Here is a 27282-nt window from a genome sequence, read left to right on the forward strand (position 1 = left end):
CCACCATGCCACCTACTCAGAGTGAGAGGAGTGATTGCCCCAACATCTGGGATCTGCTGTTCTCTCCCTGGAAGTGGATCCCACAGGGTGGCTGCCAGGTCCCTGGGCATGATGCCCTCCTGCCCTATCCAGACAGACCTCCTGGTCATTCCTTTGTCTTTGTGCCTCCCCTCATCTGCTTTGTGTCTCTCTGGGTGCATGAAACCTGGGTCCTGCCCTGGTGGGGCCAGGGAAAAGTGACCACAACAGCCCATCCTGCGTTCTGTGCATGGGGGTTGGGCTTTCGCTCCCTGGGAGAAGGACTGGCAGTCAGTGTCCCACCCTCCACTTCCCCATGAAAGTGAAAGGTAAACCTCACCTAAGTGGAGGCTGGCGGCCGGAAGGAGCCCTGGGGGTCAACCTCAAGTACAGGAATTGTCCATCAGGCCCAACAGGCGAGTCCTCCACAGGAGAGAATCCCCGGTTACAGGCCCCTGCAACGTGGCCAATGAGAAACCCTCATCGCCCTGAGCCCTTGCTTTTCCCCAAGGGACTTTCGTTCAAAACAACGCGCCCAGCTTCCTCCTTCTTCCCCACAACAACCCTGTCTTTTGTTGGACTTGCCTATGGCTTTACCACCGCCTGCATTGTCCTGAAGGGCAGTTCTGTGCCATTCCTAGATCAACTCATTTGTGCTGATAAAACTAGCTGTTTTATTTTTAGGGTTAACCTATGGTGACCTATTGCCAAACCTCCTTTCTGCTTCCTGTGGGCTGTGGACCTGCAACCACTTCTCCCCTTAGCTCTCTTCCTGGGAGCCTGAGCTGGGTAACTGGGGGCCAGGAGGCCAGATGGCCCCTCCCATCCTCTCTGGGTTTCCTGCCCTCCCCTCCCTCTCACCACCCTGCAGCCTGGCTGTTTCTTGGTCAGTCTTGACCGCCGACTGGGGAATCCCAGGGAAGTACCAGTGGGGCTCGGGCACTGGGCGCATTCGGGTAGAGGCTGCTTGCTGTGACCCCGAGGGCAGGTGTCTGTGTCTTGTTGGTGCTGCAGCCAGCCTCCAAACCAAATGTGGGTCATGGTGAATCCTACTGGCTGGTGCTGCGTGGGGGTAGGGGGAAGATAATCAAAACACCAATAGTTCTGTCCTGCCTGGCACAGTGACCGATGTCCCTGGCTTGAGCTTGCAGCTTAGCCAGAAAAGGAACGTTTAAAATGAGCCAAAAAGAAAAGCACATGAACTTCTAGCTGGGTAAGGCGGGGGGGGGGGGGGGGGGGGGGGGCAGGCCCCAGCAGGGGTCAAGGGGCCGGCACTCTTCCAAGAGGCAGTCACAGTTGGTAGGGGGGCTGGAGGGCCTCCCTCCAGGACTTGGGCTCACTGCAGCCAGGGCCGGCGGTAGGTGTGCGCAGGTCCCAGTGGACTCTGGGAGCCTCGGCCCAGTGGGGGCCGGTGAGGGGTGGTCCAATGGAGGTTCTGGGAGGAGTGGTTCAGTGGGGGCTTCATGGGGGTTTCACAGGCGGCAGGGGAACAGTTCAGAGGGAGGGGGGAAGGCCCAGTAGGGGCTCCAGCTGGGGTGCAATGAGAAGGCGGGGGCTGGGGGAGGTGTAGTCGGGTGGGGGCTGGAGGGGGGCAATCCAGTAGAGGCTCAGGGTGGGTGGGGGGCCAGGACGGCTCAGAAGGGGCTGCGGCGAGGGGAGGATCTGCTAGTCTAGTGGGATCTGCTTGGAGGCGGGGCGGGGTGACAGTCTAGTGAGGCTGTGGGCGGGGCAAGGGGGATGATCCAGAAGGGGCTGCGGGGCTGGTTGGGGGGACAGTTCGGTGGGGGCCTTGGGGGGGGTGGGAAGAGCGGTCCAGGGTGGGGGGGCTACGGCCCGGGTGCCGCCTGGTGAGGCCTGTGGGGTGGGGGAGGTGTTGGGCAGTCCGGTGGGGGCTACATCGGGGGTCAGGTGGGCGCGCGAGGGACAGTCCAGTGGAGGCGGCGGGCGGAGTGGGGGGCAGGAGGACGACCCAGCGGGGGCTGTGGCGGGCAGGGGCGGGGCGACGGTGCAGAGGGGGCTGCATGCCGGCGGGACCTCGAGGGGCGGTCGAGTGGAGGCTGGGGCCGGGGCGGGGGGGGGGGGGGTGGTGCGGACGCCCCGTGGATGGGCCAGGCCCCTCACGGAGGCTCCCAGGCCCGCGCCAAGAGGCGGCCTCGTGACCGGGAGGCAGTGGCGGGGCGGGCGGACCGCGAGCCTGAGAACTAGCGCGGGGCACCGCGGCGAGCGCTGCCGCGGCTGCGCGGGTCGGAGCGCGGGCGTGGCGTGGCCGGGGGCGTGGTCCCGCCGCCTTTCCCGGCAGCGCCCGCGGCCGCGGGTCATTGTGTGCGCCGGGGCGGCGCGTGCGCCCACTCCGGGTGGGTCCTCGCCCCCGCCCAGCGCTGCAGCGCGCCTTTAGGAGCGGACGCCGCCCGCCCGCCCGCCCGCGTACCTGGGGAGGCGCGCACCGGGGACCGCGGGGTGAATGACGGCCGGGGGCTGCGGGGTGAGTGCACGGGCCGGGGGCTGCGGGGTCAGTGCACGGGCGTGGGCACGGCCGGCGCGTGCAGGGCGCGACCTGGGCGCACGGTGACCCGTTCCTCCCCGCGGTGGCCGTGGGTCCCGTGAAGGGAGGGACTCGGGCATCGCCCGCCCGCCGCATTTCCCGCCGGTGCTCACGGTGCGCGCACGCTCCGATCCTCTGTGGCGCGACTCGCTCACCTCCGGTCACTTCAGCACCTGTCCGGCTAGTTGGGGTCTGAGCGCCGCCCCGACCCTTCCCCGTCACTCTGGGACTCTTACCCAGGATGGACAGAACCGCGTGGACTCGGCGCTGGCGGCCGGGCACGGTGCCCCGGCAGCACCACCCGTGCGCACGTGCTCCGCCTGCGGGGCAGCGGGGGATCCCCGGTCCACCCACGCGACCCGGAGGGCCCTTGGCGCGCTTCCCAGTCCCTGCCGGGCCCATTGTTCGTCTCCTGCCCCAGAGCTCAGAGGTGCTGATGGCCATCTTTTTTGGAGGAGCGGTTGCAGCAGGGAGTGCTGGAGATTGTCTGGGAACCCGAGCCTTGTGCTTGCGGTCCTTTCCTGAGTGGACCTGCCCTACATCTGCAGGAGGAAGCTATCCTCCAGGGTCCTGTTTACTTTCCGCGAGTGAAACGCTTGTTCTGGAGAGTCCAGGGTTGTGGCCCAGACACACGCGGCATGTTCGGGGCGCCCAGCCCCAGCCCCACTGGTCTGAGCACAGGTTAGGATCTGAGACAGCTCAGAAGTCCAGAGCATCTAGAAGAAGCTGGTTCCCATGCTGCGCAGAGTGCGGGTAGGGTACAGTTTTTGGAACAGGGTCCCCTGCTGAGACCCTCTCCATAAGGGAGACTGGAGGGCCCTCCTGCAGTCCAGACTGAATGAGCAGAACCAGGACTTTCTGGCCTGGGGGAACTGCCTTACTCTGCAGGTGTGGGAGCCCAGTGCCCAGGCCTGAAGGACCCCAGATGGTGTCTCCCCCTGCTGTCTCCCACCATACTGCATTGCTCTGTCTTTGAATCCTTTCGAGTTGGTGCTACTCATTCCTTTCTTACCGAGGGGGCTTTAGTGGATGTCAGCAACTCTGGATATTTTAGTCACTTGTGCTGGGCAGTGATGATCAGCCAGTTTTCAACTTGTGGGTTCGGTGTCTACAGTAGTGACGGCCAGAAGCTGCAATTTGACTCTTTGGAACAGGGAACTGTGTCAAGCGATTTGTGGGGGTCTTTCTTTTTCACTAAGAATGTAATGAACCTCCCTCGTTAACCTGGGGGAGCAGTAGCCGGTTTAAAGCACAAAACAAGGCAGGTGGATTTTGCTTTTTTTTGGTTTTGTGTCTCTAGACTGGGTCCTGGAGGTACAGAATCCCCCCCCCCCCCAGGACGGGTGGTCGGGGGGGGTATCCCTGTGGGGGCTGTTAGAACCTTCTCTTGGGGGCACTTGCTGGGGTCCTCGGTCCCCTCCCACGACTCTCCTGGTTGGTCGGTGTTTCCTTCGGTTGCCCTGAAGGGGCCTGAAGTTGCATGGCATTGGGCTGGGGTCAGGGCACTTGCGGTCCAGGCCCGTCCTGCTGGCCACTTGCCCTGAGCTCAGTGCCTCATCTGCCTTCTGGGCTGTGCTGCACCTGTGCCCGTGTGGTGGCACCCCTCCTCACCTTCCTGGAGCGTGAGCCTGGGAAGGGCCTGCGTGTTTTCAAGAGAGGACTTTGAGTCCTGGCCGTGGCAGCTGGCCACTCGTCAGGGCTGGTGTCTACACCCAGCCCAGGTGAGTTGAGTGAACTCACCCGAAGCAGACGAAGTCCACCTGAACGTGGGCAGGGCCCCAGCCTCGCTGGCTGAGCCCCCTGGCTTCTGAGTTGGCCTTTTTCTCTGATGCTCAGTCGCGGGCACGGGCTGCCTTTCCTCCTGGAGAGGCCGCGAGACAGGGCTTGTCAACACGCACTGGTCCTGTAGTGGTCAACACCTTTTCCCCAGTGGCCAGTGTTAAAAATGGATTTCAAATTAGACTCCGGAGGTTTGGCTCCTGTTTCTGTGTGGCAGGCCGTGCTCCAGGGAGGGGACCAAGCTCCTCCCCTTGAGCCTGTCCTGCCTGGCTCAATTCAGAGTTCCCTGGATTCTGAATTGCCCAGCCTGTACATGCCCAGCCTGTTGAGAAGTTGCTCAAAGTGTGGGAGAAGCACATTCCAAAGTGGACACAAGCCTGATGACCCCAGGGTGTCTCCGTGCAGATAAGCATCGCCAGCGACCACTTCACATGGCAGGTCGTGCCGCGGCCTGCTGTCCTTTGTTCTGGGAGGTCAGGTGGTGGCACTTCAGCTGTGAGGGGTGACCAGAGGGTCAGCTTTGCCACACGTGCCCCGGCTTATAGGCTCTCTTGCCTCCTTGAGTTCAGCCCTGGGTGCCCCTGCGGTGGGACATCTCACGTCAGGGGGCCTGGAGCAGCTAGGGACGGGGAGGTCCAGGACCGGGCCCCCTCACCCCCACCCCGAGCTGGAGGAGGCGCCGGGCTCTTAAACAACAGTTGGGAGAAATATCTGGAGCAGAAATGCAGGTGCCCAGTTTTGAAGGAATGCTCTGGAGAGTCTGGAGCCTTCCATGCTCCTCCGCGCCTTCACTGCTGTTTCTGCCTCCTGGCACGGGGCAGGGTGAGGCTGGGCCAGCAGCGGGACAGTAAACGTACTCTCCATCGCAGGCGGGCGTCTCCACTGCCCCTGGTGCCCGGGCTGAGGAGCCGAGTTCCCCTTTCCGGTGTGCCCGCGGTGGGTGGGAGGCCCCGCTGCACTTCTGCGGAGACCCCTGCTGGGAACCGGTCTCGAGCAAACATTCACAGACACTTCAGGTGGACTTGCCGTGCAGGGGTGACTCAGGCCAGCTCGCGGGCCGCAAGTGTAGAGCGAACACAGCGTGGTCCCCAGAGGTGAGACTTGTGTGCAGGACACTGAGCCGAGGACTTGGAGTGAGCTGTGGGGGCGTGGGGTCGGGGGGAACTTAGCATCATGTGGTCAGAGAACAGAGGCGGCCCCAGAGGCCAGGGCTTCTTCCGGCTGGGGGAGGCCTCTCCTTCACCCCAGCTATTATGGAACTTGGGAGAAGGGCTGGGGCCCTTGGCCACCCAGCAGGTTGAGCCCTGCACAGGGCAGTGTCCCTAGATCTCAGGGATGGAACTGGAGAATGGGCAGGCAGGGAAGGGGCTCTCTGATGCACCGTCTCTGTAGATACTCCCCCCGTCCTCCGTGAGCTCCTCGGTGGTAGGGGCTCCCTGGCCATCACCTGGGCTGTCTCCTTTCATACCCATCCTTCTGGGCATTGAGGCTGGCCCACCTTTGTGTTGTGACCCTGGAGGGCTCCCAGGGGCCCACCTGAGCGATGGTTGGGGTGGGGTGGCCACACTCCCTGGGAGTCCTGACGTGGAGATGGAGCCCTGCACGTCTAGCCAGGGACCAGAGGCAGAGTGTCCTGGGGCGCTGTGTTCTTTCACCTGCTCGGGCCTGCCCGCGGGACGTGTAAGGTGCAGAGTCCTGGGCCGTGACCCAGACCTTCACACAGCTGCACGGGGAGCTCCTGGCAGTTCTCACTGTAGGGAGGGAAGAACCACTCCTGGGTTTCCGAAGCCTTTGGAGTCCAGGATATAGAACAAAAAGCATTAGTGTGTTGGGTGCTCGTGTCTGAAACTTGCACCATTGCCCCAGGACTCAGGGGGTACCAGGTAATGGTAAGTTCTCATTGCTTCTGGAGATGACCCCTGTTTGAACAGGATGGCCAAGTCCTCAAGGCCTCTGAGCCCCTGGGAGGGTGGGGACCTGCCCCTGGGGACCCTGGGTTCAGGTGGATTCTTGGCTGTTCACCCTGAGCTGGGGAGCCTGGCTAGGTGACCGTGGGGTTGCCCTGGCATCCAGGGAGTGTACCTGGGAGTGGGGGAGTGAACTTGAGGGGGTCCTGGGGCAGGGATGGGGGTCCCTGGGGGTGCACCCGAGGTTGGGTGGTTCTCCCTGTGGCCCTGGGCCCCCCATGTGTACGAGCTCCTGGTGGGTTTGGAGGAGGGAATACCGGTCTGTCTGCTGAAGCCATTTGGCCTGTGCGCCCTGTGGCGGTTTTCCGGGGGTGGGGGGAGTTGCAGCTCTGCCTCCTGGCTGACCGTTTCATTTGGCCCCTTGGGAACGTTGAGGGGGCTGGCCCAGGACCTTGTAACTCCTGGGACCACCACCCTCCCCGCCTTTGAAACTCTCAAATTCTTGCAGCTGCCCCTCGCCCCTGCCATCACACGTAGCCCCCACAGACCCTCCAGCCTGGCTTTGGAGGGGTTCACTGCTGTCCTCCTGGTTTTCCCTGCGTCACAGAAACAAGCGTGGGTGCGTGGAAGGCGGGGACAGGCCTGCTCACGAGGCCACAGTTCACTTTGCTGAGGCTCTCTGCTTCCTGTGGGTGGGGTCTCTGCAGTCACCTGGCTCTTCTGCGGCTCATCCTGGGAGCAGTGTGGGAGCACTTCCTGCTTGGATGGTCTCTGGGCTGCTTGTGCTGGGAGTCTGGTGGCTTTTCCTCGGGGTCCCTGGACCACCCCCCACAAGGCTGGTTTCACATCTTGGGAACTTGTTGCGCCCGCTGGGAACTGGAGGGCGTCCCTGCCCGGATCCACACCCTCTACGCACTCTCCTTGAAAGGCCAGGCCGCGCAGGAGCAGAGTTCTCCCTCCGTCTGTCAGCCCCGCCACCCTCTGCACCCAGGGCATCCCTACCCGGCCTGAGCCACAGGGCTCCTTAGCGTGGCTCCTTAGCACGCGTGTCCTCCCCACCCTCCCACGATGCCTGCCTCCCGGGCTTCCTGCTTATTTAAAAAGAAGGGTGTATCAGTGCCTTAAATGGAGAGCCAGTGTCACTTGACTTATAGAAACATAGTAACAAAGGGAAACAGCAGCAAACCGAAACCGGAAACTGGACTGGGTCTGACCTCCTGCTGCTCTCTGCGGGAGTAGGCTTAGCCGGTTTGGGAAGCTGCTGTTCACACCTGGGCCAAACAAACCCAAAGTGCCCCCGGGTGCGGCTGCCCTTGGGGGACACCTGGCAGCCTACGCTCCTCCTGCCGCCTCTCAAGGCTCCAGGGTCATTAGGCTGAAGGCCTCTGTCCCATGTGGTCCCTTCCTGTCACCTTGTCACCCTCTCCTCCAGAGGCTCCTGCTTCTCCCTTTGCCCTCCTTGCCCACAGTCAGTGTCACCCCCAGGCTCGTCTGCCACGTCCTCCGGTGTTGTGCACGGAGTCCCCCCCACCAGCGACGGGATGGCGCCCCCAGGCTGCAGCTCGCTGACTGTGGCCAGGTGTGTGCCAGGCGGCCCGGCAAGGTCTCTTCCTGCCATCTTGGGGCAGCTGGGTCTCCGCACAGGGATGTGTCCAGGTGCCGTGACACCAGCCGCCGGAGCAGGCTGTCCCCGAGACCTCTCCCGGGGAGGGATTCGTGCCCACCCCATAGTCCATAGCCATTACCGCCGCTGTGAGCACTTATGAAATGAGTCTGGTGTGCTTGAGGACTGGATTTTAAGCTGTATTTGGCTTTAGTTGATGTTTAAAGAGCCAATCCCGTGGTGGGTGAGGTATGGGGTGAGGTCGTCCCGGTAGCCCCCGGAGGTGGTGACAGCCCAGTGGGTGCGCCCGGCATCTGGGTTGCTACGGGCTCCGGGGGATTCTCAGGGTTGGGGCCTCTGGGCTCTTCTCCCCGTGTGGACGTTGGGTCCTAACTCCGTGAAAGAAGGGGACGCTCTTCGGTGTTGTTTCTGGGGGGCAGGCAGGGTGGTGTCCATGGGCTGCCGGTTGAGCTGCCCCGATTCTTGCCTCGTCTGTTTCAGGAACAGCCTCCTCTCCTGCAGGGCTGTGGGCGGCCTGGACAGCAAGCATGGTGCCCTCCGGCCAGGTGGCGGAGAAGCAGGAGCCCCCGGAGCTTGGGCGGCACCCTGAGCTCAAATCCTGGAGGTGCCTGGTGTTCTACCTGTGTTTCTATGGCTTCATGGCACAGATGCGGCCCGGGGAGAGCTTCATCACCCCCTACCTCCTGGGCACCGATAAGAACTTCACGCAGGAGCAGGTGCGTGGGCGCGGCATGTGGGGGCGCCCCGGGCCCGAGGTGGCTGAGCCTGCGAGGGCAGGTGGCTATGGGGGTCAGGGGTCCCGATCCCGTTCCCCCTGAGGGCCGCCTCCACACCGAGGGTCAGGCTGTCACTGACCAGGCCAGTTCGAGAGGGATGGCAGCCGAGAGGGATGGCTGGCTGCCCCAGCCGGAGGGGGAGGACCCCGCCCCCGCGGGCTCACCTGCTGAGACGGCTTGCTTGCAGCCTTGGAGGACTGAGGAATTTCCCTTTGATGAGGCAGCCAGGACAGAGGGTCTCCTTGAAACTTGACTAATGAGCTTACACCCTGGGGCAGCAACAGATTACACACCTCCAGCCTTTCCTTCTCCACAAAACTAAAGGACCCAAGGGCTGTTGGTCAATGAATCCCTCGGTCAGGGCTTCTGTGCCAGCTCTGCTTACCGCCTGGCTCTCCTGCCCGACCTGTTCCCGGCCCAGGCTCCCTGCTCACTCATCCCTGCCCTTCGGCCTCTGGCCACCCGTCCCCTCCAGCGTGTGCGCCAGCCCCTGTGTCCCCTGTCACTGTGTCTGAACTGTGGGTCATGCTGAGCTGCTGCCTTCCTTGCTCCCTGAGAGCTTGTCACCGTCCCCTTGCACACCTGAGACTTGTTTAAGTCAAGTGGCGTTGCCGAGGCCTGACCCTCAAAGTAGCCGCCTTGGGAAAGATGGAAATACCCGCCTGACCGGCTCGCAGGAGGTCTAACCCTGCATGTGACTGCACCTGATCCCAGAGCCAGTCACTTCCGAGGGGGGGGGCCCTGTGCCCCCCCAACCCCCACTCAGGCTCTCTGGCCCTCCTCCCGCGCTCACTGGTGGGCCGGGTGGCTGTCGCTCTCAGGAGCACTGCTGTCCGGAGGGGCGGCCGGCCCTCATCGGAATAAGCGCGTATGCGAAGCTCCATTCAAATAACCAGAAAAACAAGAAAAATGGCTGCAGCAAAGTTATAAAGCTCATCTGCCTGCTCTCCAGTTGCACGTGAACTGATCGAATACAGATGATCCTTGAACTTGGGGCTTAGGGGTGCCCAACCCCTGTGCAGTTGAAAATCTGCGTATAACCTGACTTCCCCAAAACTTAGCTACTGATAGCCCACCGTTGTTGACCAGGAGCCTTGCCGACAGCGTGAACAGTTAACACGTATTCCGTGTGTCATGTGTGTTCCGTATTTTATCCTTATAGCAATGGAAGCTAGAGAAAAAAGTGTTTTTAAGAACATCGTAAGGAAGAGAAAACAATGTGGCACTTGGACTATATTTACTGAAAACAAGCTGGAGACAAGGGGACCCACGCAGTTCAGACTGTGGCTCAAGTGTCCGCTGTGGGGGGTTCCAGACGTTCAGCCAGACCACCAGCCCCGTGGACGCCATCAGACGGGCAGCAGAGGCGGGCAGGCTGTGCTCACGGCTGCTCGGCGGGGCCCACGGGTGGCGCAGCTGTGAGCTGGCTGGCTTGTGTCCGCACAGCCGCTGCGGCTTCTCGCTGCTGGGCCGACTGGGGACGCTGGTCCCCACGGGCTCGGGCTGACGTGACATTCATGCACCCTGGGGGTGGAACCACAGAGCGTTCACCCGGTGCTTAGGTGGCCTCCAGGCTGTCCCTGCCCCAGCCCCCGGCAGGTGTACTGGGCCTGGCCACGCACACGTGGCTTCCGTTTCCCTCGCCAGCATCTGACTGGTGCTGTTGAGTTTCTGCCCATCTGATCGCCGCGAACAGCCGGTGTGCTGCTGGATTGTGGCTCTCTGCTCTCCGTGCGGTCCGCGGGGCCTGGCTGTCACCTGGCTGTCTCTGTGCTCGCAGGCCAGCCTCCGTGTCCTCCTCCGGGGCTGTCTGCCTTCTGGTTGCCCTTTGGGGTCATGTGTTTCTCCTAGTCTGGGCTGGTCTCCCCCGCTTTGTAAGCCTTAGTCTGGCCAGATGGTCCACGGTTCATGCTGTGAGGTCGCCTGACGTGGCCCCCCCTCCGCCGCAGACTTAGGAGGCGCCTTGGGGAGGGGACGGGTCCTGCTCTGCACCCGCAGGCCTGTCATTCCTTTGCATCCAGGCTGCCTGGCTGAGTCCTGCTGCCGCAGCCCCCACGGAAAGCCCCCGCCCGGGACCACTGACCCCCATCCTCACGGGGCTGACACCACCTGGTGCCTCCTCAGTGAAGGTCCCCGTGTCATTCCCGCCCTCGCCTCAGGCGGTTCTCCGTGCGCGTACAGGCTCCGCCTGGCATCGGCTCTGGTGTTTCCTCCCGGAGTTTGGGTAGGCCGTGGCTCTGCCCTGCCCCCTTCGTCCCACTCCTCAGAACCCGCTGGTCTCCATCCTGGTGCCCCATCCTCCCTGCCTTCCCGCGGCTGCTGTGGGGCCCGGCCGAGCCGGCCCGATCCGAGAAGGAGCAGCCCGGAAGCCACCTGGATCTAGGTCTGGGCACGGTTTCCGCACTTTCCCCGTCAGCCTGGACCAGACCCTAGCGGGATGGGAATGCGTCCAGGCGACGCTAGGCTCGGGCCGGGACGAGGCTGACCTCGTGCCAGGGCCGGGCCACGTGACAGCTGCCGTCTGCCCTGGGGACCCCGTGGGTGCCCTCTCCTCCAGGAACTTCCCCGTGTGACATGGGTCAGCCGTTTGCCAGGCCTGAGGGGAAGCCAAGTGGGGCTGCGGGGCGGGGCTGGGGGTCGTTAGGAGACATCGTAAGTGAGGGCCGTTTGATGTTCTTGGAGACTGTAAACACGGTCCAGACCCCCCTGCAGCTGGGACCCTGTGGCTCTTGGTGACCAAGTGCAGGTTCTTCTTTCCCCTGGGGCCCACCTGCACCGAGTGTCCCAGAATGTCCTGGGGCTTTTGTGCACGGTGTCTCGGGGGCCACGGCCTGGGGGTCATCCTCAGCTTCCCATGGCCATGTGGGTTTAAGAGGCCACCAGCCAGGGAAGTTCTGTCACGGGCCCCTGTGTCTCAGAGCTGGGTCTCCCGACGGCCTTCCTTGGGCCCTGAGGCTTGTCCTGTGCACGAGGGCAGAAACAGGTCTCCACACTCGGCCCGGGACCGTCTGTGGCCAGCCGGGCCCATCACACAGCATCCCCTGGGCGGGCAGGCGCCGGGGCCGCAGAACTCCCCGGCTGAACCCTCTGAAGCGCTGGGTCCACGTGGCGTCCCAGAGCCTGGTAGGTGGTGGGCACGGCCCCCCGTGCTGACCCAGGGTCGACTCCGGGGCCTCGGAGCCTGCTGGTTTTTGGGGCCGAGGGCCCCCTGGGCTGTCTCCGGGATTGCTCTGTGGTCCGAGTCAGGTTTGGTGCCCTGAGTCCGGTGGGTCCCCAGGGAGGCCGCAGCCTCTGGGGGCCCACCTGTGCCTGCCCCGGTGGATCCGAGCCACGGCCAGAGCCCCGTGGTGGGGTCCAGTGGCATTGGGTGCAGGGGCTTCCCACCCAGTGTCCCTGTGCCCCGGGACCGAGTGAGGGTGGTGGCCGGTGCCCTCCCCCAGCAGACAGGCGTGAGGGGGGCCTGGCCGGGCCCTGCTGTTGCCTCTGGCCCGGTTCCCTTTTCCTTGTGGTTTCTTCCCTTCCTTCTGGTCTGTGAAACCTGTGGCGCGCACTCGTCGTCTGCGGCCTTTCCTTCTGAGACCGGAGTGTAAGTTGGTCACAACTGTGACCAAGGAGAAGCCACATCGTGTTTCTGTATCACGAGGAACAAACAAAGCTGGGTTAGCACGTGACCGCGTCATGACTGCTCGTTAGCGAGGCGGTCCCCGGCGTCCCGGGCCCGCCGTCCCGGGCGAGGCAGCCCCCGGCGTCCTGTGCCGGGAGCGGCGTGCCCGCGGGGCCGGCGTGCCGTGGTGTGGACGTGGTTGGCGCGCCGGGCCGCCAGGCGCAGTCCCGACGGCCGTGTGTTTTTATCGGATGTAGTAAGGCGGGAGAACGCTGACGGCCCGGCCCCGGGGGCGGGGGGGCGGCCGGGGCGCTCGAGGGGCCGCGGTGTCACGAGCCTGCCGTCCCACAGGTCACCAACGAGATCACGCCGGTGCTGTCCTACTCCTACCTGGCGGTGCTGGTGCCCGTCTTCCTGCTCACCGACTACCTGCGCTACAAGCCGGTGCTGGTGCTGCAGGGCCTGAGCTACATCTCCGTGTGGCTGCTGCTGCTGCTGGGCGACTCCGTGCTGCACATGCAGTTCATGGAGCTCTTCTACAGCCTCACCATGGCCGCCCGCATCGCCTACTCCTCCTACGTCTTCTCGCTCGTGTGCCCGGCCCGCTACCAGCGCATGGCCGGCTACTCGCGCACGGCCGTGCTGCTGGGCGTCTTCGCCAGCTCCGTGCTGGGCCAGCTGCTGGTCACCGTGGGCCGGGTCCCCTTCTCCACGGTCAACTACATCTCCCTGGGCTTCCTCACCTTCAGCCTGGTCCTCGCCCTCTTCCTGAAGCGCCCCAAGCGCAGCCTCTTCTTCAACCGCGCCGCCCCCGCGCGCCACGGGGCCTCGCCCTCCGAGCTGGACCGCATGAACCCGGCCCCCTCCCAGCCCGCGGACGCCAAGCCGGGCCCGGCGCCGCTGGGGGCCTGGCGGGACTGGACCCTGGTGCGCATGCTCCGGGAGCTGGGGGACCACCTGCGGCTGCCGCAGCTGCGCCTCTGGTCCCTCTGGTGGGTCTTCAACTCGGCCGCCTACTACCTGATCGTCTACTACGTGCACATCCTGTGGAACGTGGTCCACCCCACCACGGACGCCTCCTCCGTCTACAACGGGGGGGCGGACGCCGCGTCCACCCTGCTCGGTACGCCCACGGCCCCGCCGGCCTCGCCCGCCCCGCCCGCCTCCCCAGGACGGCCGTGACGCGCCCTGTCTCCCCAGGTGCCATCACCTCCTTCTCCGCGGGCTTCGTGAAGATCCGCTGGGCGCTGTGGGCGAAGCTGGTCATCGCGGGCGTGACGGCAGTGCAGGCTGCGTTGGTCTTCCTCATGTACAGCACGAGCAGCATCTGGCTGTGCTACGTGGCCTTTGTGCTCTTCCGTGGCGCCTACCAGTTCCTGGTGCCCATCGCCACGTGAGTTGACTGGAGCGGGGCGGGCCGTGTGAGGCTGTGGTCTGGGTGGCCGCTTAAGAGCCAGAGCTACAGCCTGGCCGGTGGCGGGTGGCCGGAGGGCCACACGCCTTCCTCCTGCTCGCTGGGAATGGACAGGCTGCCTGCATGTGTTAAGAGGCCTCCCTTCCAGAATGTTCTGTGGGGAGCAGAGGGGGCACGTGCAGGCAGCGTGGAGCTAGCGGGGCGGTGTGCTCTCTTACTGGGAGGAACAGTGAACCTAGCGTGCCCCCCCGCTAGGGGCCCAGCTGTCCCTTGTCCGTGGCACGGCTTGTCCCGGCTTTCGTGACCCCGAGCTCGGCACGGAGCCTACCACGTGTGGCATCGGCATCCCTTCTGCTTCTCCTGTGGCGGCTACTTGGTGTCCACAGTTACCAGCCCTTGTAATGTCCTTCCTCCCTGCTCCCTGGCCTGTTTTTGAGGCCCCGGGCGCTGCTGTGGCCCTGACTGTGGCGCGAGGCCCTTCTTGTCCCTTTCCGTGGCAGGGCACGGTGACACACAGCCAAGGAGTAGCCAGGTGCTGCCCTCAGCCCACTTGTGCCTTCCAGAACTTTCTCCAGCCCACGTCTTGCTTGCTCCTAAGATCCTCTGTGTATTCCTTTGAACTGACCCTTTCACGAAGCTGTATGCTGTTGCCACACATGTTCACACCAATTGTGCCCACGCCCCACACGTGTAGGAGCCTCCCTCCCTCCTTGAGCTTCCTGCACCCAAGGTCGGCTTGGGTCTGTTACCAGCTCCCCTGCCCGGCCCTGGTTCCCCTCTGGGCCTCACCCCTCCTGGTCACCCCTGATCAGATCATCTGTCCGCACTCGATCTTGAGCTCACATGGCATCCTCAGGCTCCTAGCTCCTTGGTGTCGCCTCACGGAAGTGCCAGTCCTCAGCTTTGCTCTCCACACTCAGTCCACACCCGCCCAGGCGTCCCTCCTCTTCTGTTGGGGAGGGCCGAGCTCTGCCAGACGCCCCGGGGACGGTTTCCTCGGAAGACGCCCAGCCTGCTCCCCGTGGCCGGGGCCGCCTCCCCTGACGGCCCCCTGTGTGGCCCGCTGGTCCTCCCTGCCTCCTGTCCCTCCTCGCCCTCTCTCAGCCTGCAAATGTCCCCAGGGCATCTCGTTGGCCAGGAGCACCACGGTCAGCACCGGAAAGGGCTCCGGGTCATCTGCTGTGACTGCTGTGCACTCGATACATCTCCTCCTTGGACGTTTGTGCTGATTGTAGGAATGCAGAAAGGGTGGGATACGACGTGGGCTGGCGTGGAGAACGGCCCTTCTGGTTCCACCGCCAGGCCTGCTGCGGCCGTCGGGGTGTCTGGGCTGACCCGGGACCACGCTCGTCCCGCTGCAGCCCTGCCCCGCACACTTAGCTGTGTGAGCCCTGAGGTCGATAGCCCCTCATCTGCGTTTATTCCTCCAGATTCTGATGGCCGCAGATGGGTCCCAGGAGGGACTGGCCAGGCGGGGGCACGTGCCCTAGAAGACGGTAGATCCTGGGCGGGCACACGGTGGCCCTGCGGGCCCCTTGCCTTTTGTAGGGACAGTTTGCATCTGGCCTCTCCTGCTGGGTTCTGTACTGTCCCTCGGGCAACCGGATGTGGTGGGAGCTTCTCTCCGTGTGCCCCTTGTCACGTCTCAATTGCTCCCACCCGGGGCTGTGGAACACAGGAGACACGCGGGGCAGGTGGCCAGGGACCCGGGCCAGCTTGGGTTTCCTCACTCTGCGTCAGTCTCGCTGCTGCTCATGCGGGCGGGGGCCCTTCCTTGTTCCCCACCCAGCACAGCGGCCCCTCTGCTTCTGTCACCCTCTTGAAAGGCTTCTTGCGTATTTTCCTTCATTCTTCAGAACTTCGGAATGTTTTTTTATCCAGTTGTTTTTAGAGGCACCTCGGGGATTTTCGCGGAAGCACCTTCAAATGTTCACTTTTCTGCAGAGGACTGGGAGCCGTGTGCATGTTCGTTCCTCTTGCTTTTTCTTGTTTGTTTTACTGTTTTGCCCCTAATTTCTCGAGTCGTGAAAGAACAGTGATTCCAGAACCCTCGTGATTTCTGCCTGTTCTCACGAGGCTCTCGGGGCTCTGTTTACTCTGTCTCAGAATTACCAGGAGATGTTCTGGACGTCTTCCCGGGGTGTGTGTTGTCCTCGGTGTTGCACGCACACAGCTTGCGCAGGGCTCGGAGCGCCGCCTGGGTCCCGGGCCGGTCGTGCCGGTTCCCTTTGTGCGGTGGGCGCGCCCCCTCAGCTGCGTCTGAGCTCGGCTGCTTTCCCATTCAGCTTTCAGATCGCGTCCTCTCTTTCTAAAGAGCTCTGTGCCCTGGTGTTCGGAGTCAACACATTCTTCGCCACCATCCTCAAGACCATCGTCATCCTCATCGTTGCCGACAAGCGGTGTCTGGGCCTCCCGGTGCGCTCGCAGGTGAGTCCCTTTCAGCCTCGCGTCCTGGGGACGGAAGCCTATGGAGGGGTGTTCGGCCAGCGGCATCTCCCCCTCCAAAGGGTCTGGGTCCGCGGGCGCGCTGCAGGGGCGGCGTGGGCAGGGTGGGCTGGGGCAGAGCAGGAGCAGGGAGGGAAGGGTCAGCTGTGGTTGGGCTGCCCCGTCCCGGGGGCCCAGGCTGGGGCCGGGCAGGCCCCCTGGTCTGGGCAGTGCACAGCCAGCCCTGCTTAGGCTGCTGGGGCCCCCGAGGCCGCCCAGATGCAGGCCCCCTTGAGCAGCCCCCGGCGTCCCCCACACCGGCTGATGTCCCAGGAAGGACAGAGGTATGGCCGTGAGCCCCTCCCTGTGTGGTTACAGCTCACCGCCCGTTTGAGGTCTCTGCCTTTGATGTCAAAACCTATCCGGCCTGGGCCGTGACCCTCACTTAAGCTGTTTTTTGTCCGCAAGACAGGAGAGTGGACCTGGGGTTGACCTGGGTGCGCGCGGGCCCCTGTCTGGTCCCTCCCTCCATCCAACTCTGGGCAGGTCCTCGGTGCCTCTGAGAAGAGCTTGAGAGTTCTGTCCCCTGTGAGGTTGGGGGACACTCCCACGTGTGACTCTGGCTAGTCTCGGCCACAGTGCGACCCCTCGGGCAAGCTGGAATTAGCCAGAGGGCAGGCCCGCAGGAGGGAGGCAGCCAGGCTCCTGGGGACCACCCCGCCCCACCCGTGGCCGGACACGTACCCTGAGCCTGGGGGCATGCAGCCTCCCGTCTGCCTGGAGCCTGGACCTCAGTGGGCTTGGGCTCCCTGGAGAAGTCCCGGCCTCTGAGCTGAGTTGGCAGTGACCCCAGAGCTGACTGGAAAGAGGCGCCAGGCGGGGACAGACCCTCTTGTTTGGAAACTGGCCTGCGGGGTTTGAAAACGCTGGTTAGGAGAAGAACATGTGCAGCGCTTGCTCCTGTCTGCCGAGCGCCCCCCTGTGGATGTGCTCTGTGTGGTAGACTGTGCTGGGAGCTGCCGGCATCCAAAGTGTGCGTTAGTCGTGTTACTGGTGGAGTTGCCGGGCCACGGGAGGTTGTTAGTAAGTTGGGGGGCGTCCGGAGTTCTGTGCGGCCCCGCACCTGTATGCCTTGTGGGGTCGGCGGTATGAGGTCCGCGCGTTCTGTGCCTCTCTGGCCCATCTGTCCATCCTGACGGGGTTTTTGCAGAGCAAAACTTCCAGATTTGATCAGCTCTGGTTTACCTGTTTCTCCCTTTATGGGTCTGGGCTTGGCGTCACGTGGAAGAACTTTTTGCGTGGCCCGGGCTCTCGAGAGTCTTCCCCAATCTCTTTCTTAAAGTTTCATGGGTTTACCTTTAAGTCTGACCCACGCGGACTTAAGTTTTGTGTGAGGTCAAAGGCCGCCTCTGTCCGGACGGCCTGTTGCCCGGCCCCGCTTGTCGAAGAGACCATCCTTTCTCTGTCCAACTGCTGCCTCACTGTTGTCAGAATCGCGTTGCGCGTGTTTGTGCGGGTCTGTTTCTGGGCTCTCGGGCCACCCACGGAGCTGGACACCTGCCCGTCCGCCACCGCCACCGCGTCCTGCTCGCCAGCTCCACGGTGAGCTCTGAAATTGGGCAGACTGATTGCCCCAGCTTTGAAGCGTGTTTTCAGGATTGTTTCCACCTTCTAGTTTCCTTGCCTTTCTCTGTAAGTTTTATTTATTTTTTAAAACTTTTTTAAAGTTTATTTTGAGAGAGAGAGAGCAAGCATTGGAGGGGCAGAGAGAGGGAGAGAGAATCCCAAGCAGGCTCCACACTGTCATCATGGAGCCCGACATGGGCTCAAACTGTGAGATGATCCGAGCCGAAACCGAGAGTCGGACGCTTAACCGACCGAGCCACCCAGGCTCCCCAGCCTTTCTGTGTAAATTTTAGAGTCAACTTGTCTACCTACAAAAATTCTTGCTGGAATTTTGCTGCGACTCACAGGAAGCCCGTGTCTGTTCGGGGAGAATTGGCATCTTCGCTCTGTTTCCAGTCTGTGAACGTGGTGTGTGTCTGCATTTGTGTGGAGAATCCTTGATTTCCTCTCGCATCTTGCAGTTTCCGGCAAACGAGTATTGTACGTGCTTTCTTAGGTTTATGCCTAAGTATTTCATTGTGTTTTGAGCAATTGTGAGTGGTAGTGTATTTTAACATTCGTGTCCACACTCGTCTGCCGGGGCTGCCATATGGAAGCACCAGACGCTGGGCAACTCACAATCCTGGAAGCTCAGAGTCTAAGGTCAGGGTGTGCGCAGAGCTGGGTGCTCCCGAGGGCTTGCTGGCACGTAGACGTCGTCTTCTGTGTCCTCATGTGAACTTTTCTCCGTGTGTGACTTTTCTCCGTGTGTGACTTTTCTCCGTGTGTGTGCACGTCTGGTGTCCCTCTCTGCTTCCAGGAACAGGGGTCACATTGGATCAGGGCCCACTGTTATGACCCCTCTGACCTTAATTGCCTCTTTGAAGGCCCTGTCTCCAAACACAGTCCCATTGGAGGTGGGGGCCTGCACACATGGCTTCGGTCCAGCAGCACCGTGTGCTCGTTGAGAACACGTAGGGATACACCCGATACTCGGGTGTTGGTGTTTTATAGCCTTGCTGTGGCCATTCGTTAGTTCCAGGAGGTGGTTTGTTTTTCATATGCTTTTTCTTTCCTTTTCTTGCCTTACTGCGGCTGGCTCAGACTTCCTCCTTATTGTTTCCTTCTTTTTACTTGCTTTAGATTCATATTCATCTTTTTCTAGGTTCTTGAAATGGGAATTTAGATCAATGACCCGAGGCTTCTTTTTTGTTTTATTTTTATTTTAGAGAGCACGCGAGTAGGGGCGAGGGGCAGAGGGAGAGAGGGGATCTTAAATGGGCTCCACGCGAAGCGTGCCCAACACGGGGCTCGGTCCCAAGACCCTGGGATCATGACCTGAGCCTAAATTAAGAGTCAGACGCTCAACCGACTGGGCCACCCGGGTGCCCCTTGAGGCTTCTCTAACATTCGCATTTAGTGCTGTGCGTGCAGTCCCCTCTGCTGCCGCTTCAGCCGCGTCCCACAGATCGGGAAGCTGCATTTTCATTTTTGTTCATCTCAGTGTATCTTTTTATTTCTCTTTGACCTATAATTATTGCAGATGGTCTTGTTTGGTTTCCAAGTGTTTTGAGAGTTTCCTGTTATCTTTGTTGTTGATTTCCATTTTGATTCTATTTTGTGATCAGTGAAAACAGTCTATCCGATTGCAGTCCTTTTAAATTTGTTGAGGTTTGTTTTCTGGCCCAGGATGTGGTTTATCTTATTATATGTTATGTGGGACCCTTGAAAAGAATGTGAATTCTCCTTTTGTTGGGTGGAGTGTTTTATAAATTCCAGTTAGATCTGATTGATGGTGGTATTGATTTAATCTGTCTCCCTGTGGATTTTGTCTCATCCCATTGTTGAGAGAGGAGTGTTGGCATCTCCATCCTTAATTGTGGCTTTCGTCGTTTCTGCTTTCAGTTCCATCGTGTTTTTCTTCACGTGTTTTTAGGTCTTTTGTTTGTTGCACACACCTTGGGGATTGTGGGGATTGCAGTGTGTTTTGATGGATTGAGCTTTTGATCGTTATGAAATGTCCTTCTCTGCCTCTGGTCATTTTCTTTTCTCTGACGTCTACTTCACCTAATATCAACATAGGCACTCCTGTTTTCTTAAAAAAAATTTTTTTTAAATGTTTATTTTCGAGAGAGAGAGAGAGAGAGAGAGAGTGCACAAGCGAGCAGGGAGGGGCAGAGAGAGATGGAGACACAGAATCCGAAGCAGGTTGTGGTCTCCCAGCTGTCAGCAGAGAGCCCAACGCGGGGCTCGAACTCACGAACCATGAGATCATGAGCTGAGCTGAACTCATACGCTTAATTGACTGAGCCACCAGGTGCCCCTCTGTTTTCCTTTAATTAACATTTGTGTGATACACATTTTTACATCCTTTTACTTTTTACCTGACTGTATTGTTATATTTGAAATGAGTTCCTTGTAGACTACATATGATTGAGTCATGTTTTATAATCTATTCTGCAAACGTCTGTCTTAAGTGGTGAAGGTAGACCATTTATGTTTAGTGAAATTATTGACGTGTTAGAGTTTACATCTGCCATATCATTTTCTGTTTTCCTTTTCTTCTCCTTTGTATTTTCTGTGCCTTCCTATGGATTGTTTGCACATTCTTTAGAGTTTCATTTTATTTATCTGTTGTGTTTTTGAGTGTATCTCTTGCTATAGCTTTTTTGATGGCGACTGTGTGTTAAATAACCTATTTGAGCGAAGTATAGAAATCTTATCTCCTACCATGTCATTCTACCTTCCACTGTTTTTATTTATTTATTCATTAAAAAAAATTTTATTTTTGACAGAGAGAGAGAGAGGGAGAGAGCGAGCATGAGCCAGGGAGGGGCAGAGAGAGAGGGAGACACAGAATCCAAAGCAAGCTCCAGGCTCCGAGCTGTCAGCACAGAACCCGACATGGGGCTCAAACTCATGAACTGGGAGATCATGACCTGAGCCGAAGTCGGACACTCAACCGACTGAGCCACCCATCGCCCCTACCTTCCACTGTTAATAGTATAGTTGTCTCAAGTATTTTCTCTACGTATCATTACAGCCATATAAGTTAGGGTTCCAAATTTTGCTTTAACTATCAAACACTTAGAAATTTCTAGAAGAGAAAGAAAGGCTTCTGTTTACCCATGATTTGGCTCGCTGTGTTTTGTCTTCCCCGTTGATCCAGGGTTTCTTCTTAATGATTTCCTTTCTGTTCAGAGAATTCTCCTTTAAGCCCTTCTTTTAGGGTAGGTCAGCTGGTGACAACTTCTTCTGTTAGTTTTTCCTTTTTCTGAGAATCTCTCGATTTCCTTTTCATTCCCAAAGGAGATGATACTGGATATAGGCTTCTAGGCTGATAGTTTTTTCGTTTAACTTTGAAGAAAAATGTGTCACATCCTTATGGTCTTAACTGGCTTCTGATGAAAAAGTCCACTGCTTTTCCCTTAAGGTGTTGCTTTTTCCTGGCTACTCGCAAGGCTTTTCTTTTTCCTTTGCCTTTAGCTTCTTCAGAAGTTTAAATATGGTGTGTGTTGGTCTGATTTTCTTTGGGTTTGTCCTGTGTGTGTGGTTCGTTCCCTGAGCATCTTGAATCTGTAGGTTTATTTCTCACCAAATTTGGAGAATTTCTAGCCACTATTTCCTCAGGTTTTCCAGCTCTATCCTCTTTCTTTTCGTGGGATTCGCATGACACAACATCACATCTTTTGTCACATAAGGGAATGAAGCTCTGCTCAGGATTTCTTTTTTTGTTTGTTTGTTTGGTTTTTTTTAGTCTTGTTTTCTCTCTGTTTAGATTTGGTGATTTCCATCGCCCCATCTTCCAGTTCGTTGATTGTTTTCTCTGTCCTGTCTGTTCTGTTCTGTTGTTGAAACCATTGAGTTTTTAGTTTGGTTATTGTGTTTTCAATTCTAGCTGTTCTTTGTCTCTTCCATTTCTTTTCTTAGAGTTTTTGACCTATTCCAAGAGTGTTCATGCACGGTGAAACAGTTTCACCATGCTGTGTTAAAGTCTCTCTCAGATAATTTTAACATCCCTGTCATCCCTGTGACGGCATCTGTAGATTGTATTCATTCAGTGAGAGGTCTTTGTGGTTCTAAGTGATTTTTTTATTAAAGCCTGGACATGTCGGAGATTATGTTAAGAGATCTGCATCTTACTGAAACCCTCCACTTTAACTGCTTTTTCCTGACACTGCTCCAGCAGAGGAAGTTGGGGACATGTGCCTTGTTACAGCCAGGCGGGTGGAAGTTCAGGCTCTGTGCTCAGACCTCCTGACCAAGAGGGAGCTGGGGGGGCTCCTCCCTCCTCCTGCCTGCCTGGCAAGGACGGGGGTTCCAGTTCTCCCCACCTGGCTTCCAGCCTCCAGTGGTTACAAGGCGGGGGGTGCCTTGTGACCGCTCCCACATGGCCTCCAGTGACACCACCGGGGATGGGGTGTTCTCCCTGCTGCTGGGCAATGGTACAAGTCCTCAACCCACAGGGCTGGGGTTTGGGGCTTGTTACCGCCTGGGGAGAGTGAAAGTCCAGGCTTTCTGTGTGGTTTCTGCCGGGGTGAACTTTCCAGCTCCCCACTGGGCCTTCACCACCATCTGACGGGGGCCCCATTGTAGTCTGGGTAATGAGGGTGGGGTTCAGCCATTGTAGGGCTGTTCCCTCTGTTCGTTTCCTGTCCTGATGGGCTGTCCCTCTCCAGTCCCAGTCCTTTTGCTGGAAAGAACAGCTTTTATTGTTTTTTTTTTTGTTTTTTCCCCCTTCATTAGCTGGCATTTCTGGGTTGCTGGTTTTTTTTTTTTTTTTTTTTTTTTAATTTTTTTTAATGTTTATTTATTTCTGAGAGAGACAGAGACAGAATGTGAGTGGGTTGGGGCAGAGAGAGAGGGAGGCACAGAATCCGAAGCAGGCTCCAGGCCCCGAGCTGTCAGCACAGAGCCCCATGCGGGGCTCGAACTCACGAGCTGTGAGATCATGACCTGAGCTGAAGTCGGACGCTCAACCGACTGAGCCACCCAGGCGCCCCTGGTTTCGTTTCTAAAATTACAGCACAAAATTAGAAAAGCCTGGGGGACACATTGGTGTTTGTCCTCAGCCTCCAGGGCTCCTAGCTGGTGAACTGCCTTCGTCTGTGTGCTCTGTGTGTAACGTCCAGAGCGTCAGCCGTACCTGGGGGAGGAGTGGGGAAAACACATCCGCTCCATCTGCCTGGAAGCAGTGTCCGTCATGGTTCATTTCCCGGTTTTGCTTGTGAAGATGAGCTTTTCCCAGAAAGGCACGGAGAGGGGCCTGCGGGGAGCGGAGCGCCAAGGTCTCGGGCAGGACCCACGCCTGGTCTGGCCCGCAGACGCCCGGAACCGCCTGGACTGCCTGTCCCGGCGATCACGAGACTCAGGAGGGACGTTGCCACATTCTGGGCGCTCCGCGCAGCTGCACCGATCCCCGGGACAGAGACTGGCTTGGGGCTTGCGTCTGGGCTCTGCCGTGTGGGAAGTTCCCGCACACGCTTGTCCTTGTGCCCTCGGCAGCCGTGGGAACTTGGCCCACAGAATGAAGCTCATGTTTGTTATCTTAAATCGAGCGGAGCATCTTGGGGTGGATCACAAGGGCCACGCGATGCAGGGAAACTGCCGGGGCTTGTGGGAAAGCGGTGGGGGCCCCCCCAGGGCTCGTCCTGGAGCAGGGCAGAGGGCGGGCCCTGCCCACTGTGGAGACCTGCTCCTGGCCTGTCCCCCGACCCTCGGGCACCCAGCCCCACTCCTGCAGTGTTCCTATGGCCTCAGCGGGAGGAGGGAGAGCCGGGGAGGAATCCACAGGCCCCTTCCCGCCCCTGCCCCTCACCTGCCTGGGCTGACCTCACCCCTACCCCTCTCTGTTCTAGTTCCTCGTCTACTTTGTGTACTTCCTAGTGCTGTTCATTGTCTACCTCTCGGCGGCCATGCTGGTGATCCTGCGGCACCTCCGGGAAGGCCGCCACCCACCCCCAGCCCTGCCCCCGCCCCAGGAGGAGAAGGCCGAGCAGGTGCTGAGCCTGCAGGACAGAGGCCTCAGTGGCCCGAAGCCGGAAGTCCCCCCGCCGGCCCTGGAGGACAGCGTGTGGACGGCAGGGTTGGCCTCTCGGGAACAGAACCAGCAGCCCGAGGCCAAAGCCTGACCCAGCCCGGCCTAGCGGGAGGCCAGGCTCCTCTGGCACCGGAGGCAGCCCGTGCACCGTGCTCTACGTCATGGGGCCTCGATGTCTCAGAAGGGATGTCTCTTCGCAGCTGGCCCAGGACCCGGGTTCCGGCACGGTCCACATTCTAGTGTTCGCATTGTGGAGCCAGGGACTGACGGGGACCCTAGGTGGGATATCCCTGTGACCCACACCCCGAGGGCTTGTCTGGCGATGGCCCTGAGTACTGGTTCTCGTCCCCATCCCGCTGCCTGCTGGGGCAGTGCGGGCTGGCTTGCTGTCCCCGTGGCGGGGAGGGGGGTCTCATGTGCCCACCAGGCCACTCTGCCTTCACCCCACCCCCCACAAGAGGCAGGTCCTGCTTGTTCCTGGGGACCAGTGAGGGGGCCAAGATGCCAGCCTCAGGGACTCAGTCCCCCACAGGGTATCCTGTGCCCTGCAGGGCCAGGCCGGGATCCCTGATTCCCGTAGCCTGTGGCTAAACTTGGTAAGGCCAGTTGTCCAGGTACTTGCTTTAGACTATGTCCCTTTCCTAAAGAAAGTTGACCCAAATGAGAAGCCTCAGTGGGCTTCTCTTTCCGGGTGAGACGCCAGGCATTGGCCGCTGGCAGACATTTGCCCGTCAGGTGGAAGCAGGGATGCAGGGGCCCTGGAGCCCCGCTTCCCCAGCGGGCTAACCCTGACCTACCTCACTGGTGACTGCGGACCGCTTGGGGTCACTCGCCCACGTGCCGGCCCACACGGGACCCACCCTGAGCACACCGCCTCAGATGCAAGACCGTCGGCTCTCCCCAAAATCAAACCCCACACGTGGAGGGGCTCCTGGTTTTGTACTAACCTGGCGTGGGTGGGGGCGGCTGGTCAGGAGGCCAAGAAGAGGGCCCCGGCCCCAGGCAGGAACCCAAACCAGGCCCCCACGGCCTCGAGCTGAGCACAGCCCCCTCCTACAGCCCTGTCTTGAGAAGCGCCCACGCCCCGCGGGAAGGGAAGGCCAGCTGCTCGGAGCCAGCTTGGTGCAGAGAGGTTGGAGCAGCCCTCCTGGAGAGGAGCTGCCTGCACCCAGGGATCCCTGAGGTCCGCTTGTTGGGGGCAGGGTGTCTCAGGAGGCTGCCCTGAGGCTGCAGGAGGATGCTGGGGGGCGGGGCATCCACAGGGGGCCTCCCCGCTGACTCCCCACCCCACCCACCCCATGCCCCAGGGACCCCGTGGGGAGGGGCAGTGCTCTTCCCCTTCCATGCTCAGGGATCCTGCGGGACTTGGCGGGTGGAGGGCGGTGCCTCTCCCCTCTGGTCACTGACCTCATGATGCAGGCCTTTGCTTTTGCCCCCACCCTGACCTGCGAATGCTCCCATCGGTGGGTGGCCCAGCCACCTGGCCCCATGGTGGGTTCCGCGTGCTGCAGCAGCTCTGGGGAGAACATGGGTGCTGGGTCTACACCCCGGCTTGCCTGTGCGGACTGCCGGCCGTCCCCAGGGACGCTCCGGAGACAAGGTTTAGGGCACCAGCATCCCCGTGCACGTGTGTGCATCTGACATCCGTGTACATCTAGCCACGCCCACCTGTGCCCCTTCAGCGGGACCCACCAGCAGGACAAAGACCCCCACGGTCTGTCTCACGATAACGAAGGCTGCTTCCAAACTGAGTGTCCGTGCAAAACGCTGTTTTTATTTGGAGCCTGTTTGGAAACCACATTACACAGTTAGCAGGACCGGCTGCCGTGGTTTACAGGGCAGTGTTGAGACAGCAGACCTGAAGCGCTTGGCTCCGTGCCCACGACCCAGCACAGCCACCAGGGGGGAGGGACCCTGGGGGTGCCCCCAGAATGCCCCCTTCAGAGTGCTTTGTCTACACAGCCTCGGGTCCCAGGGCTCGGCAAGGCCGGTCTCAGGTGAGCCGTGTCCTGGCTGAGGACAGGTGTCACGATCCTGTTTGCCCCTGTGCCTTGTTTTAAGTAAGCTTCGTGCCCAGTGTGGAGCCCAACATGGGGCTTGAACCCACAAACCATGAGATCATGATCTGAGCTGAGATTGAGTCGGACACTTAACCAACCGAGCCACCCAGGCACCCCTTTCCTCTGTGGTTTTTTGAACTCTGTGTCCCATGAAGATAAACCTGGGGCCCTGGACTCAGCAGGCAGGAGTTCTGGCCGGGCACCTGGGAGTGGGAGTAGGTTTGGGCCCAGTTGGGTTCCGGGATGTGCTCCTGGGCAAGGCTAGGGAAGCCTCTGCTCTGGGAATCCTTGCCTCAGCAAAGGGGTTTTGGACCTGGGCGGGGCCCGGGGACAGGACACTGCCATCCCTGGGTTGTGGGCCCCTCAACTCCTAGCCTGGGGGCGTCTGGCTGGCTCAGTCAGAACTTTTGATGTCAGGGTTGTGAGTTTGAGCCCCACGCTGGGGGTAGAGATTAAAAATCTCCCCGCAGGGCCTTGGCTGGATTGAGCTCCACGTGGGAAGCCGGTGTGGGACAGAACTGAAGACGCACCTGCCCCGTGTGCAGGCTGGCTCCCAGCCACCAGCACAAGGTGGTGTTGGGGTAAAGGCCATAGCCTGGGGGCAGCAGTGGCCCCTGAGTTTGGGGCTGGCTCTAGCCCGGAGGTGGCTGCGGGAGGCCAAGGAGAAATGGCCCCACTCTGTGCCCTTGGCCTGAGCTGCCCCAGCAGCTCACAGCTGGGGACCGAGGCCCCACCCGGCCCCCGCCAGGCCCTCCGGCACACACACCTCCCCAAGTCAGTATGTTCCTTTGCCTCGGGGGGGGGGGGTCTCCCTCCTGTTCTGATTGGGGTGAAAGAGGAAGGGGGCAGGGCCTTGTGCGAGGTGGGGAGGGGCAAGAGAAAGTCTGGGCACCAGGTTTTGTTTTAAACTTTTTAAAAAATACACTCTTTGGTTTCCTTTTATTTCTTGGGGGTTACATGAAACGTGAACCACAGAACCATACAGGAGAGTGCCAGCCAGGTCCCACCCTGGGGGCGGGCAGGGGCAGACACTCCTTAAGGGCGGCTTCCCTGCTCCCCTGCTGCTGGCCTCCCGGCCTGGCCATCTGACTGTCCATCTGCCTGTCTGAGCCGGCAGAGCCCCTACTTGGAGGAGGAGGTCATGAAGCTGTTCTCGATGCAGAGCACGATGAAGGCGTTGCGGCAGCTCGCGGCTTTCTGCGCCAGCAGCCTGCCCGCCAGCAGCGAGGAGGCCTGGCCAGCCGCCGCCGCGTCCTCTGTCCGCCACGTCTCGCAGTAGCTGTCGGTCAGACGGCGCCCGCTGGGGTCCGAGCCGTGCCACACGCTCTTTTGAGGCCTGCGGTAGGCAGCAGCCATCAGCCGCAGGCCCGAGCCCTGACCCCCGGGATCTGGACCACTCCGGGCAGGGGAGGGCGTTTCCCAAAGGCCCCAAGGCCCAAGGTGCGGCTGCCTGTGGGGCCGTCCCTGGGGGGTCCACCTCCCAGAACAC

The 27282-nt window shown here is 60.3% G+C and overlaps 2 protein-coding genes across 19 annotated transcripts in view; one reads left to right on the forward strand and one right to left on the reverse strand.

The window, feature by feature from the left end:
• The first annotated feature begins 1098 nt into the window (after positions 1 to 1098).
• SLC19A1 (solute carrier family 19 member 1) lies at positions 1099 to 26939 on the forward strand. 12 transcript variants are annotated; one of them, XM_027041404.2, is made up of 7 exons: positions 2307 to 2500; positions 8351 to 8586; positions 12602 to 13373; positions 13451 to 13643; positions 15950 to 16091; positions 22766 to 22899; positions 23552 to 23721. In XM_027041404.2, exons 2-7 carry the CDS (start codon positions 8398 to 8400, stop codon positions 23577 to 23579), a joined length of 1458 nt encoding a protein of 485 aa, XP_026897205.1. In that variant the 5' UTR covers positions 2307 to 2500; positions 8351 to 8397; the 3' UTR covers positions 23580 to 23721. The 12 variants fall into 12 exon arrangements, with proteins under 12 accessions (XP_053076412.1, XP_026897200.1, XP_026897206.1 ...); XM_027041400.2 differs by lacking the exon at positions 22766 to 22899 and adding an exon at positions 24793 to 26939 and having other exon boundaries at positions 2311 to 2500; positions 15979 to 16091; positions 23552 to 24012; XM_053220437.1 differs by lacking the exons at positions 2307 to 2500; positions 22766 to 22899 and adding an exon at positions 1099 to 1231 and having other exon boundaries at positions 15979 to 16091; positions 23552 to 26939.
• COL18A1 (collagen type XVIII alpha 1 chain) overlaps positions 26690 to 27282 on the reverse strand; it is a 92114-nt gene continuing 91521 nt past the window's right edge. For all 7 annotated transcript variants that reach the window (XM_027041411.2, XM_027041409.2, XM_053220434.1 and 4 more), the window contains one exon: positions 26690 to 27129. In XM_027041411.2, coding sequence (XP_026897212.2) covers positions 26916 to 27129 — 214 coding nt within the window. In that variant the 3' untranslated portion in view covers positions 26690 to 26915. The remainder of the gene's footprint in view (positions 27130 to 27282) is intronic.

This window comes from Acinonyx jubatus, chromosome C2 (assembly GCF_027475565.1).
Source record: "Acinonyx jubatus isolate Ajub_Pintada_27869175 chromosome C2, VMU_Ajub_asm_v1.0, whole genome shotgun sequence".
NCBI classification, from domain to species: Eukaryota; Metazoa; Chordata; class Mammalia; order Carnivora; family Felidae; genus Acinonyx; species Acinonyx jubatus.

Excerpts from the sequence above, each read along its gene's own strand:
- SLC19A1 (XM_053220437.1), top strand. The coding sequence starts at position 8,398 with ATGGTGCCCTCCGGCCAGGTGGCGGAGAAGCAGGAGCCCCCGGAGCTT. Across the intron at positions 13,374-13,450 it reads CGCCGCGTCCACCCTGCTCG|GTGCCATCACCTCCTTCTCC; the intron begins GTACGCCCACGG and ends CTGTCTCCCCAG. Across the intron at positions 13,644-15,978 it reads TTCCTGGTGCCCATCGCCAC|AGCTCTGTGCCCTGGTGTTC; the intron begins GTGAGTTGACTG and ends CTCTTTCTAAAG.